This window comes from Haemorhous mexicanus, chromosome 12 (genome assembly GCF_027477595.1).
Source record: "Haemorhous mexicanus isolate bHaeMex1 chromosome 12, bHaeMex1.pri, whole genome shotgun sequence".
Lineage (NCBI taxonomy): Eukaryota > Metazoa > Chordata > Aves > Passeriformes > Fringillidae > Haemorhous > Haemorhous mexicanus.
In genome coordinates, this window is record NC_082352.1 from 7,007,358 (window position 1) to 7,020,920 (window position 13,563).

Below are 13,563 nucleotides of genomic sequence, written 5' to 3' on the forward strand. Positions count from 1 at the left end.
TTGCATGTCATTCTTATCTAGTTTGGTGAGCAAAGAAATCCACTTAAACTCCCTTTGGTCTTGGGGCAATTTTGCAGATTTTTTTAAACTGGCAATGATGTGATGGGTGAATCCAGCCCCACCTGCCATTATGGGAAGATCCATCTACGAGTAGAACTCAATGCTTTATGTTGACACATATTTAAAAGGTTACTGCTCCTTATTTTTTGTGAATTAACACACAAAATGAACAGTATGGTTGGCATTTTATATTCTCCTGATTAATTGAAAGGTAATGTGGTTGAATAGTTAATAATTTACCTCTTTTTTTGCTTTGCTTTGCAGTTACTTGTAAATTTGAGTAGAAGATGGGAAAGAAGAAACCTGCATATATTAATTGTTGTAGAGCATCATAAAATTGCAGATTGCTTCTCAGCAATTAGTTTCAATGTTTTGACAGAGAAGTGGAATAATCTAAAGTGTATAAGTAAATAATATACTGAATGAGTACTTCTGCTTAATAGAAGACATAGGGTATAATTCCAGTTATTTCTGTAGTGACCCCCCTGTATGTGACTAGCAATAACCATTAAATCAGTACAGTCACTAGCTGCTGAGACACCAAAAGTGACATTTTGTAGCTGAATTTAATTTCTTGTTCTTGTTGTATTAGAACTCTCTAGTGGTGTTCCTGTGCTGAAGATGAGCCATGGCTCAGGTTCTGTGGTGCTGCAGTTTCCAAGTCACCTCAACGTAGCAGACAAGAAGTGGCATCAACTGGAAGTCAGAACCAATGGTCAGGTCAGCTACTGGATTTCTTTTTTCACATCAGGATATTAATATTTCTAAAAATATTTCCCTGTGCAGATACAGTAGGGTGGAAAGAACAGCCTTTCAGTAAAGACCAGACAATAGGTATTGTCCTAACTGCTTCTGTAGTTTTGATGCATAATAGAAATTTTGGGACAACCTCATTGTGAATTCCACATCCACTGATGTTGTAGTCCATATTCTGTTATCTTTACCTTTTCTGAGCTCTGCTGCAGCACATGTAGAACGTGGCCAGAGGAATCCATTACTTATGAACAAAAAATAGATATTTATTTACTTGCAAATGCAGTTACAGGTCTTGTGTATGTGGTTAAAATTCTCAGAAGCACAAATGAAGTTGAGAAGTTCCTACTTCTGCTGAATGGTTCCATTTTGGCTCTACTGGTTATTGCAAGATGAACAGAACAGGGAACACCCCAGCCCTTTTTGGATGATAGTTGCAGGAAGTAGAAGCTGAGGCTGGGTGCAGCAGGGCCAGCTCAGGGTGTGTGTTGTGCAGGCTGTCAGCTTCACTCTGGATCGGTGCAGCGCCGCCGTGCTCTCTGAGATCGAAGGCGTTGGCCGCTGGCTGTCCACCGAAGATCGCACAGACTGTGAAGTCCTGGGCTCTGTTCCACGGAGAGCAAGGTACATTCCTGGAGGTTCCCTGACAAGCACTTGATTCTAAGGCCTGTGAACATTTGACTTGTTAGACTGAAGCTGAATTTTTGATGACTAGGAGCATAAAAAGCATTTCCTTTTTTCTCAGGCTATTGATTGCACTGTGCTAGAGATGACTGCTGGGGATATTTCTCCTCAGAGACACCTTTAGCTTGCAGGCAGTTGCAGCCAGGCATTCGGAATGAGCCCATGCAAAGCAGAAACTCAGTTTACCTCTAGTGGAAAAAGTTCAGGCGATGGTGAAGAGAAAGAGAGTGGGTTCTGCCGGAGGGTTAAATCCAGAGTTAATTCCAAGGTGACACAGATCTGAATCTCAGTACAGCTCTGACAGACCCCGACCGCATGGTTCCAGCACCTTTTAAACTCACAGGGAGGTGGGAGGGAGAGGATAGGTGAGCCACCAACCAGGTGGGAGGGGGAAGGTTTCAGGGGACAATGACACCTGGACAGGCCAATGACTCCAGGTCTGAAAAGCATCTTTTGAACTTCTGCCAATCACACGATGCTCTAGCTGGAATGTGGAACTTGACAGACAGCAATTAGGAAGAGGGCGGGGCGGGGCGGTCAAGGAGGAAGCAGAGCTTCACACCACAACATCAGGCCTTCTAGACCAAGCCTGGACCTCAAAGAACTAAAAAAATTTTAAGGAACCAGTCCTCTACTGAGTACTGTGGCAGTACTAATTGACAACCCCAAAACTCTGTGGCTGTTGCTGGAGCTTGTGTGGGCCCTGTGCACCACCCTCCATCCACAAGATTTTTCTCTGTTTGTCAAGTCATTGTGAGCCTGCTCCTTAAAACCTCATGAATTTAGGTCAGTCGACATCAGAATCCTGGGTGCAGTTGGTGCCCCACAGTGCAGGGTGGACAAGGAGCAGCTGGGTACAGTCCAGAGAAGAGCAATGACTGATCAGCTCACCTTGAGAGTAAGAATCAAGAATAAAGGAATTTAGGTCAGTTAACAGAAAGAAGGGAAAATTAAGGAGAGAGATAAGTCTCAGTGTGTATAAAAGAATGGTACAAAGAGGATTTAGACAATCTCTTCTGTACAGGGCCTAAAGTTACAGTGAGGAATATTCAGGTTATATTTTAGGGAAACCTTTGTACTAGCAAAGATACTTCAGCTGTGGAATAGATAGTCCAAGCAAGCATTCTGATGAGCACTGGGATCAAGCCTTGTCCACAGCTGCATGGAGCTCTCCTGTCATGAAAGGAGGACTAAGAAAGGGAAAAATATAAGGACAAATGAAAACAAAAGAAATTACTTGATAACTCTGGGAAAACTAAAGTATGAGGACTAAAATGCATTGAGTTCTTTGACTTGGAGAGATGACAGAGAGACAGTGCAGAGCTTGGACATATTCACCATGCATTTTAAACCACCTGGATCCAACTTTTAGATTTCTGAATTTTGTCATACACAGAACAGCCTTTGTTGTAGTATTCCTATAGCATAGGATGTCTGTGTACACACAGAGCGCTTGAAGAAGAATATGGTGTCTAGAATATCACAGCTGTTTCTGACTTGAATGCAAACATACCCAAAATGTAATAGTGTCCCCCAGTTAAACTTCCAGCAGGTTTCACTGTCGTGTTTAAAAAAATACCCTTTATTTTAAAGGGCTTTATTTCAGAGAGAGAAGATAAAGTAGTTGCATTCTACTCTTATGTTATAAAGCTATTGTTATTTGGAAAAGCAGTGTATTTATTTATCTGCCTATGTTTGAAGGTAGATGCTCATATATTTTTATTATTGATATGATTTTTAAAGGGATTTGAATGTGAACCATGTTCTCCAGCTGGGTGGTGTGAAAGAGTCCATACCATACTCCTACCCACAATTGCTACACAAGCATTTTTCTGGTTGCTTGCGCAATTTCATCTTGGATACTCAGGTAAGAGCAGAATAATGCTTGCTTTAGCAGAGAAGAAAACTTCTTCATTCAACTTATGGGAGATTCGTATTACACATGAAACTTCTGGTTCCATCACTGTATTCAATGCCCACATGCACCAGTGTAAAATACAAGAAAATTCTGGGTTTTTCTGTGATAATTAGAATAAGTACCTTGAAAAGTTATTTCTCAATAGAATGAGATGTATTAATGAGCCAGGAACTGTGTTTGTTTATCCCCTGTTTCATGCAGCTGTCTTCCAAGCTTCTTTGTGCATTCAGGGAACTCCTGAATGGCAATTGTATAATGGTATATTTATGCCACCTGCCTGCTTTGTTAGGCAGTATTAAGGTTGGTGGTTTTTTTTTTTTTTTTTCTTTTGGTAGTCAGTTGACTTTATTCAAAGGCAAAATATGCTCTTGATAAAATCAGCTGAAGTCTGAATGTCAAAAAGCAAACTTAGTAACTTAAGCAATGCAGATGAGGAGCAGACAATGAAGTGGTGCAGCTGTTTCTGTTTAAAAATGAAATATGTTTCTCAAATACTATTTTTGTGTCATGAATTGTCTCTTGAAGGTATATGACCTTCAGTCTCCTGCAGAGTCCCTGAACAGCTTCCCTGGCTGCACCCTGACGGATGGGAGCTGTGAGACCATGGGATCTTCCTCCTGTGGTACCCATGGGAGGTGCCTTGGGGACTGGGGCTCGTTTGCGTGTCACTGTTTGCCAGGCTACCACGGCTATCGATGTGATAAAGGTGAGCCCTGCTATTTTTTTCTGTTTCATTAGTGTAGGCTGCTAAATTATACTGTACAGGAAACTTCAAATATTTGCAGGTAACGATTGCTGAGGTGGTTTTACATTACATTATGTAAAGCCATTTTGCAGTATAGTTGCCTGTGATTGTTAACAATTTCTTTTCTAATTCCCTTTGAGAAACTGCTTTCTCAGTACAGGATCATTTCTTTAAACCTGAGGGTGTTTGTGCAATGACTGTATAATGGCATGGCTGCATGACAAAAAAATTGTGAAAAACGTATTTTATTTTGTTACAGTTGCTTGATTTGCATCTGTTTACACTTTCAGAAATATCTAACAACCTAAAAATTATGAGTGTGCCAGTACCACTTTCTGTGAAGAATTAGAACCATGCAACTGGAATTAGAAATCACTGCTTCTTTGGTGTTAGGAAGAGACTCTGCTGGCTTAAGGATCTATGCTTTGGGAATAGTAGGATTTTTAGCTCTCAGAGAGCCAAAGTCTGCAGCAGAAAGACAATTATAAAATAGCAGGTTGTGAAATTTGATTGTGGTACTTGGTCTGCAGGCTCTTCTCCTGGTCAGAGGTGCTGCTTCCCTGCTGTCACCCCATGTGAGCATTGTAAGGAGCAGGATTAAGCTGGGTGGGAGAACAGCTCTTTACAGAGGAAAATGAAGTGTGAGAGTGACTGGAGAAGCTGTGGAAACAAGTACAGGAGTATGTCCCAAAGGACAAATTGTCTCACAGATCCACGCTGTGCATCGCAGTTGTTTCCTTTTACTTTCAGCTGTTATTATTATGTTATTATGTTATTATTAAGGGCAATAGCAAGGTTTCCCTCTCCTCAGGAGATGGTTTAAAGGTGTCTCTCCCTTGCAGTGGCCAAGGAGTACAGGTTTGAGGCAGGCAGCCACATCCGCTACCAGCTGCCTGTCAGTGTGTCTGCGCGCAGGACGCTGCTGCAGGCCCTGGTGCGCACGCGGCAGCCCGACGGCGTCATCGCCACCGTGCTGTCCCGGGCCAGGGACGAGCACATCACCCTGCAGGTGAGGGCTCCCACTCACAGTGACAGTGACACCACAGCCACACACAACTCAGAGAAACACTTGCTTAACGGATGGAAACAGGACAAAAGCCTTATGCTGAGCACCAAGAGTCTGGGATGTGTTTTATGGATAGATACATCTGATCCTTTACTCGAGATATTGATCACTCAGCTGTGGTATCCCATTGGGCTTTGATGCCCACATCAATACAGGTCCTATACAGAATAGGATGAATAGGGTGTGTACCTGGTGTCCTTTTGAACCATGTGACCAGTTCTGCGTAGTTCAGACTCTGCCAAGCAAGGTGCCTGTGGCAGTTCTAATGATGTCAGGCTCTCAGAGTGACAACCTTCTCATTTTATACCCACCACTAAACAAATCACCTCTTCAGCCATGTTGGTTTGAGCTGTCACTGTAGCTGTAATACCCCAGACTCTCAACTATTAGAAGAACCCCATACATTTGTGCAAGAGAGAGCAGGGTAAAATTACTCCTTAGGTGACTTAGATACTGCTGTGAGTATATTGCTACTACATTTAGGTTGCCTAATTCAGTAGCACCTGCAGTATTTTTATATTACATCTAAATGTGCAGTGTAAACATACCCTAAATTTAAGAAAGTGCTTTAAGATTGAAGTTACAGGTCAATACAAAATGCCAGGCAATGACTTTTCTTTCTTGCTATTTGTTAATTATCCACAAGGTTGTTCAGGGACTCTTAGTGGTCTCATACAATCTGGGTGATGGAAACTATTCTGTAAGCCTTCCCTCCTACCACATTGATAATGGTGAATGGCATCACATCACACTGGAGAGAAATGAAAATGAATTTACTCTTCGCCTTTATGAAGGAGGTGGCAAGAGAGAGATTACTAAAGCAGCAGGAATATACAAAGAGATTGTCATTGACCCCAGCAGCTTGGTCCTTGGAAATACCTACCCATTCAATCAAAACAGGAGTTTTCAAGGTAGGAATTCTCTGTCTCACTGTTCATAATATGGACCTATAAAAATAAAAAAATAATGCAGGAAGCTTTCTTGTTTATGTAGAGCCCAAAGTACACAGATTTCCTGCATGACACTTTGCAACAGGGATGGATAAGCTGCTCTGACCAGAAGGTACAGCAGGGAATTGCCTGCAAATACACTTGGCTACTAGACCTGGAACAGTGGTGGTCATGTCTTGCCTTGGCTGCAGAGTTGGTATCTGGAGATCCAGAAGCTTCTCCCAGATAGACTGTGCAGGGCTCCCTGCCTTGGATAGGCAGAGCTGGTTCAGTGCATGGTTCTGTCCAGTCCATTTGGCAGCTTTTCTTCCCTCGCAAACACATTTGTTCCTATGCTAAAAGGAATTTTTCCATTTTATATGTGCATTGCCTAGCGCCCACCAAACCCTGGTTTATTACCTTGATATTACTGGATTTTACGCTCAGTCAAAGCATTAACTAAAATTAGAAATGGTTTATTGAATTAAGCTAAAAATTGGAATTTTTAGCAACTGAGTGGATAAAGTCACAGTGTGTGTTAAAAGCAAATCAGTTTCCAGCGTGGAAACTGAGTAATTCCACAAAGGAGAAATATAAAAAACTGGAAGTTTGGGATATCCATGGCAGCTCTTTACTCTGAACTCAGCTGGAAGTTTGGCCTTTGCTTAAACCCTCAGTGTAAGTAAAGCAAATCAGCTTTTATTGCCAAGGAACACACATCACTGCTGGCTAAACCTGCCTGGTGTCTATAGGTCACCTCTCTCCCATGCCCTTCACCTCTTTAATCAGGTCCTAGCAAATCCATTCAAAGCAAGTTGGTCATTTTTTCACCACACAAAAGTCCTTCCGTGAATAATGCAAAAGTGCCTGGAGAGAAATTAAGTAGAGCAATAATTTACAACTTAAGTGTATCACAAATTATTTAGAAAAAGATTGTTTTCAATTGCTTTACTAGAAGTATTCCTATAAATAAAGTTTATGATATGAATTAGGGAGCATATTTTGAATTTTTTATTTATGGGAGTAATAGTGTTTGTTTTTAAGTAAATAAAGAAGTCAAATGGTTGCAGGAGGATCATTTTAATTAGGATTATTAATGTTGCTGCTAAGTAGCTGAAACTTTAAGGACTTCAAAGTCATAAAATGTACTTAATTAATCAAAGTGTATGTTTTCATGCTGAGGCATCTTGTGCATACAAAGTTAATGTCACACATCTTCAGTACAAATTTTCTATCCTTGTTTGAAGATTCTCACCGCATTATTTGTAGTTTGCTCTTCATACTATAAAGGTAAACCATAAGTTAGAATTTAAAAACAGCCAAACACAATTTTTACTGGTACATCAAAGAATAGAACAGGTTATCCACATGTAACAGATTCTCCACAATATTTGGACTTTTCTGTGGAAATCACAGTGGAGGGGTACACATTCCACTGACAACCTTAGGGGAATAGAGGCCATGTCATGGTTTAGCCCCATCCAGCCTCCAGCCCCAGCTGGAAAAGCCCTGGGTTCAGATAAAGACAGTTTAATAGCAAAGCAAAAGCCCTGCACACAAGCACAGCAAAGCATGGAATGAACTCCCTGCTTCCCACAGGCAGGCAGGTGTTCAGCACCTCAGGAGAGCGGGGCCACATCCCATGGAAAGGGTACCTGGGATGACAAACTCCTTCACTCCAAACATCTCCCCTTCCTCCTTCTTCCCCTCACTGCATAAACAGCTCCATGTTATCAACCCTGTGTTCAGCACAGATCCAAACACAGCCCCACACCAGCCCCTGCAAAGAGAATTAAGTCTATTCCAGCCAAAACCACCTCAGACTTGCAGCAGCACTTGATTCTCATGGAAAACACTGGCAATCTTGATCTAAAACTTCAGTCCAAAAATTAAGGACAAAGCTATGAGAGTTTAAGTGAATTCAGTTCTGGATTTAGACTTTGATAGCCTCTGTCCTTTGTTAAGCATAAACTACCAAATCTTACAGCTGCTTCAAATGATTCTTGCTGAATGGTTTTTAAAACTGTCTCTATGTGCCTTGCTGTAGGATGTATGAAGGATGTCAGATTTAACAACTACAGAATCCCTCTGGACACTCATGAGAAGGAGCTGGTGTCAATACTGAGTGCCCAAGGCATCAAAGAAGGCTGTTCTTCAGAGGCCTGTAGGAATAACCCCTGCAACCAGGAATTTATTTGTATTGATTTGTGGATGATGCATGAATGCAGGTAATTGGTAGAAATAGAAGCACAAAACCCTTCAGAAGGAGGTGGGAAAGGGTGGATGTTGAAGTGTGCAGCTTGAAGGCTGGCACTGGCAATCTCATCAAATCCTGAAACCACAGTGGCACACAGCTGGACACCTGCACAGCGAGCAGGTTACTGTGTCCTTAGAGACATCAACACAGCTGATGTAAATCAGCTTGGCTCCAGGGATTGTGGAGCAAGTTCAGCTGCCTGTCTAATGGAAAAAATTTAAAGAGCAGCAGCAAATCCAGAATGCTTGTAAACCCTGGAACCAGGACAGCAGCAGGGTGTATGAGCTGGAGAGGCACAGTTCCCTGGCTGTGCTGTGAAACTTGTTTGTTCTGCAGTGTCAATGCTTTCTCTTGTGAAGGTCTGATTTCTTGCCCTGCCCCAGGCTGTTGCCTCTGTTCCCTCCTAGGCTCCTCCAGCTGCTTTAGGAACAGCACACTATTGAGCTCAGATTCCTATGCTTGTGGCTGGGATCAGGACAACCCTAATTCCTGTTGGTTGTGGTGTGCAAATGAACACTTACACACAGCCTAATGTTTGCACAACTCTCCTGACTGCCACTGTCCACACAAATGGAGTTCTCTAACTCTGGAAACTCAAATAACATAGCACAGCTTGTCCTGCCTAGCCAGAATTGCAGAGGCCAACCCAGCTGGTTGTCACAAGGATGATCTTGCAGAAGGTGTTGGAAATACCTGAATTCTGAAAGCTTCAGATATAAGGGTCTGAAGTTGTGGAGCTCATGCTATGGCTGCCTCAGGACAGGCTACAACCTGTCATGATTTCACATAACTTACTCCCAGTAGCTGCTTTGAAAACCATGCAAAAAGTGTCACCAGAGTGTGTTTTATATCATCAGTGCTGCCTGTCACGGCTGTTTCCTCCCAGACTAACGGTGCCATTCTGCCCTGGTGTGTGCAGCTGCCCTGCAGGACACATGATCCTGGAGAACGCCTCAGGCCGGCAGTGCGTGTACACGGCGTGCGCCGAGCAGCCCTGCAACTACGGCACCTGCGTGTCCCTGTCCCCCAGCACCTTCCAGTGCCTCTGCCCCGACGGCTACAGCGGGCGCCGCTGCGAGATCACCCTGGCCATCTTCCACAAGGACACGGGCCTCAGCTTCACCTCCCTCTTCGCCATCTGCGTCTGCTTCCTGGCACTCCTAGGTAGCTACGGCAACTACGTCTTGTATTACCTGTGGTGAGGCACGTGCCCACCTGTCCTGAGCAGCCATCGCCTCATCTCCTGCTGAAAACTCCCCAGGGAGACCCAACTCTGCCTTCGTTCCTTTGCCCTGGTCCCATCACTGATTTCTCATCCCTCTGTGCATCCATCGCTAAGTGAATCAACACTTGTGAGCTATGGAAGGTCTCTGCAGTTTTGTTTTCTTCACATTTTCACATCATTGCTGAGGAACTGTTCAGATGCATAATTGGAAGCAAATGCCATTAAACAGCAAGAGTGAAAATTGCTACCAGATAAGCATTGTTTAAAATACTGCTGAGTATGAAACAGATTTTTCAGTCTAGGAGAAACTTCTTGTCTGATAGGAATACACTGGTCAGGCAGGAGCAGACTTTGCATCTTGCCAGTTGTGTCCCAGCTCCTAAACAGCTGATTTTATCTTCCTCAGCCATTTTCAGGCTTAGGTTTTGGATCTAAAGGGGAAAACCAGAGGGATGTTACTAGTGAGGAAGGATCACATCTTGGAGAATTTTAGTTCATTCAAATGTTATGGAAGTTATCCTGAGTAAAGACATAAGATTTTTCTCCTGTCTGTTAGCATATTAAGGCAGTTTTGTTCAGAAGTTGTAGTAAGAGTATGGAAATACCATAGTTTTCCCCAACTCTGCTAGATACTATGTTTGCCATGCAAATATGAGCAGCAAATTTGTGGGAAGCTAAATGGTATTGCAGCTCTTGGAATCCCAGATAGCTGAGGTTGATAATAGATCTCTCTGTTAGAGGAGTGCAGGGCATGATCTCTGTGTACCCCAGTTTCAGTCCCAAGATCATTTAGATGCTGCTCTACAGAATTGCTGCCATGTAGATATTCTGTAAGAGATTCTAGGTTCTTTAGTTCACTGTACTGCTAATTTATGGTACTCAATGCTTTGAGGTCTTACTCTGAGCTTTTATTGATTTTTATAGAGTTGGTAGCACAGTGATACACAAGTCTCTATTTACAGAGTGTTCACTGTCTGATGTTGAAGCTTGTCAGTTGTGTAAATGCACTCCAGCATTTAAGAAAAATGTTTAAATTAATGAATGCTAAGGCAAAATGTGCCTGATTCTTGTTTTCTAGTAAAACATCTAAAAGTAATTTCCTCTTCTGTCTTGTGTCTTCTTGTGTTTCATTTGTGTGTAATTGTGTCTGTTACTGTCAACATGTTATTTCTTTTTTTGTCCCCCTCTGTAATGCATTTTCTGTAACAAAGTTCAACTCCACACAGGACAGAGACAGGTCAGAGACACCACTTGGTCTTTAACCAACTTTGAGTTGAGCTTTAAAGGGTGTGGCGAAATGCTCTTTAAAGGCTTTTCTTCTTCTGTGTTTGATGTTCACCACACTGGACAGTGCAAACCAGGCATTTGCTGGGAAGCCCAGAGTGCAGCCGTGCTGGCCCTGCTGTGCACTGGGGTTACTGGTGCCTGCATCACCTGTGCTCTGCTCCTGTGTCCCCACAGCTCTGCTCAGCGCCGCCTTCCTCTGGGCTCACTGGAAGACGCGCAAGGGTCTGCACGGAGGCGTTTACCACGGATCTGCTCATCCTGAGGATCTGGAGGACATCAGGGAAAACATCCTCAACTACAACGAAGAAGGGGGTGGGGAGCAAGATGAAGTAAGGATCACTGTTATGTTACAGTTAAGAGGGGACTGGTGCCTCACCGTACTAAGGAAAATTCATTTTGTGCTTTGTCCTTAGTCTTCGTTCTGCTGATTCAGCCCTGCAATTGGCAAATGAATTGTTTGGATGAGGGTGCATGTTTCCTAAGCAGAGATAAGTGTCTATCCATTTTTAATTTGTCTTAGAGCCAGTCATCTGAGTGCATGTTGATAGGAGCCTGTAGGGCGAGTTTAGCAGTAGGGAACAGCTGCTGGGTTTGGTTTTTGGGGCTCAGGAGGTTCTCAGGGCTCATTCCTGCTGGAGCTCCAAGGGCTTGGAAGCGCCTGGTGTGACTGTTGCTCAGGGCCAGGCTTTTCCAGAGACTGCTCCCAACAGCAGGTGTTCACACCTCCCTTGTTGGAAAGGGGAGGTGCTGAATTGGCTCATCTGAGGCCCTGGAGCATGTGGTGGTTGTGGAAGAACCTTTCTGCATTTTTGTGTTTTGGAGATAAATATACCACTGAACACAAGCTGTTTATACTTAGAGTAGAGCAGATTATACTCAAAGCAGGTATTAATAACATTCCTGCTGGTTGTTCTAAGGTTTTCATGTGTCAGTGAACGGCAGAGCTTGGAAGGAAAACAGTGAATATTATAAACAAGTACCCTTAATAGATTATGTATTGGCCTATAGATAATTTCTATGTTTATAAAAGGTAAGAAACTTCATTGCCAACTGTTCATTTCATGGATTCTAGGGGACAGAGGTAATAATAGTCATGGTGCGAGTCTGAAGGCCAAAAAAAGTCAGTGATTCAAAAATATTCTTACTTGTAGAGTATCCTTATTTTCTTGGTGAATTAGTGGGAATGTAATAAACACAGGCATTTCCCATGTGATAACATAGACAGCTATAAAGCCTGTTTTCCTTAATCAGATTAACTTCCTCTGCAATATTTTGCAATTTTACACCCAGAAGGTCTCTTTGAGGAAATCTACAGTTACTGTATGACATGTTTAATTACTTTTGGAGAGTTCTTAAAATACACTCCTTATTTTAAGCAGTGGAACCAAATTAGTGACTTGATGATCTCCATCTGAGATTATTACTCTGCCTGAAGAAACAGTGCTTGGAGTGAAGCCTCTCTGGGTTCTGTGTATTCTTCCTAAATTATTCAGATTTAACAGTTGCTGGGATTGCAGCTGAAACTTTTTAAGCTAAAACCTCATTGTTTGTCTAGATTTAAAAAACCCAAACAAACAAACCAGTCCTCAAAATACTTAGAATTACACCACCTTAGTTGTGTTCTAATGTTACCTCAACAAAAGGATCATGAGGCTGCTTGGATAAGAGAGTTTCGTTTTTGTAATGTTTGTAGATGGGAGGGCTATGAGGACAAGGGGTCCTCATATGAAGGAGTTTCTGCATCTGAAATAAATAAAATTTTCTCCCAGAGAAATTATGAGCTCATAAAAATTGCAGGAGGTCAGTGCATTGTTGATTACACACTCAATTCAGCTGACCACCATATGTTGTTAAAAGCCAGCTCTGGACCCAGAGGCAGGGCTTGAGTTGGGTTTGTGGATGGCCAGCCAAGAAGGGTTTATTATCAGAAGAAATGTGTCATTTTAATGAACAATCAGTAGTAGTGAAGGATGCTTTTATTATCACCCAGTTCAGTGAAGGGAGGATCGTCAAGTCTGTATTGGAACAACTCCCATGTAACTTGTGCACAATTAAAAGTTGTTCCATGTCATGGATTCTTCTGGTATCCCTGCTCAGAGTGGGGCTAGACTGGGGCTTGCACTAACTTAGGACATGCCTAAGGCAGGGATCTGGGCTGCAGGTCTTGGTGTTCATCACCAGCACTCCTAAGTCTCTGGAGGAAGGGGAATAAGCAGCTCTTGTCCCAGACCCATCCTGCCACTTAGACAGCTTCTTGATTGCAGGTGGGGGGATGTTCTCAGCCTCCAGGGGAAATTCTCAAAGCTCACTGAGATTACCTCGGTTAATCTCTTACAACATGGTTATGCACAATGCCACATGCTGGACAGCTAAAGAAATCTTTGGGGAAGTGCTGATTCCACACCTCTGTCACTGATGGCTCCTGTTACCATGGACAGTATTAGCAACATAAATAATTGTTTGCTCTAATGAATTCTACTTTGGCCTGTAAATCAGTCCAGGGACACCACCTTTGCATTGTAGAGAGGCGAAGGATGCTGGGGGACAGGACCTGTTCATTGCAGGTGGCACAAAGATTCTGATCACTGAATGCCATTAACTGTTGGCATTGCCAGCTTTGTGCCAGAGGTTGTGGCACA

At 42.9% G+C, this 13,563-nt stretch overlaps 1 protein-coding gene across 1 annotated transcript in view; it reads left to right on the top strand.

The window, feature by feature from the left end:
• The window catches only part of LOC132332569 (neural-cadherin-like), a 61,060-nt gene that overhangs the window by 45,246 nt on the left and 2,251 nt on the right, over positions 1-13,563 (top strand). The window contains exons 24-32 of the mRNA XM_059857002.1: positions 653-780; positions 1,310-1,437; positions 3,241-3,364; positions 3,941-4,121; positions 5,003-5,169; positions 5,873-6,137; positions 8,203-8,383; positions 9,332-9,576; positions 11,099-11,253. Of these exons, the coding sequence (XP_059712985.1) occupies positions 653-780; positions 1,310-1,437; positions 3,241-3,364; positions 3,941-4,121; positions 5,003-5,169; positions 5,873-6,137; positions 8,203-8,383; positions 9,332-9,576; positions 11,099-11,253 (1,574 nt within the window). The remainder of the gene's footprint in view (positions 1-652; positions 781-1,309; positions 1,438-3,240; positions 3,365-3,940; positions 4,122-5,002; positions 5,170-5,872; positions 6,138-8,202; positions 8,384-9,331; positions 9,577-11,098; positions 11,254-13,563) is intronic.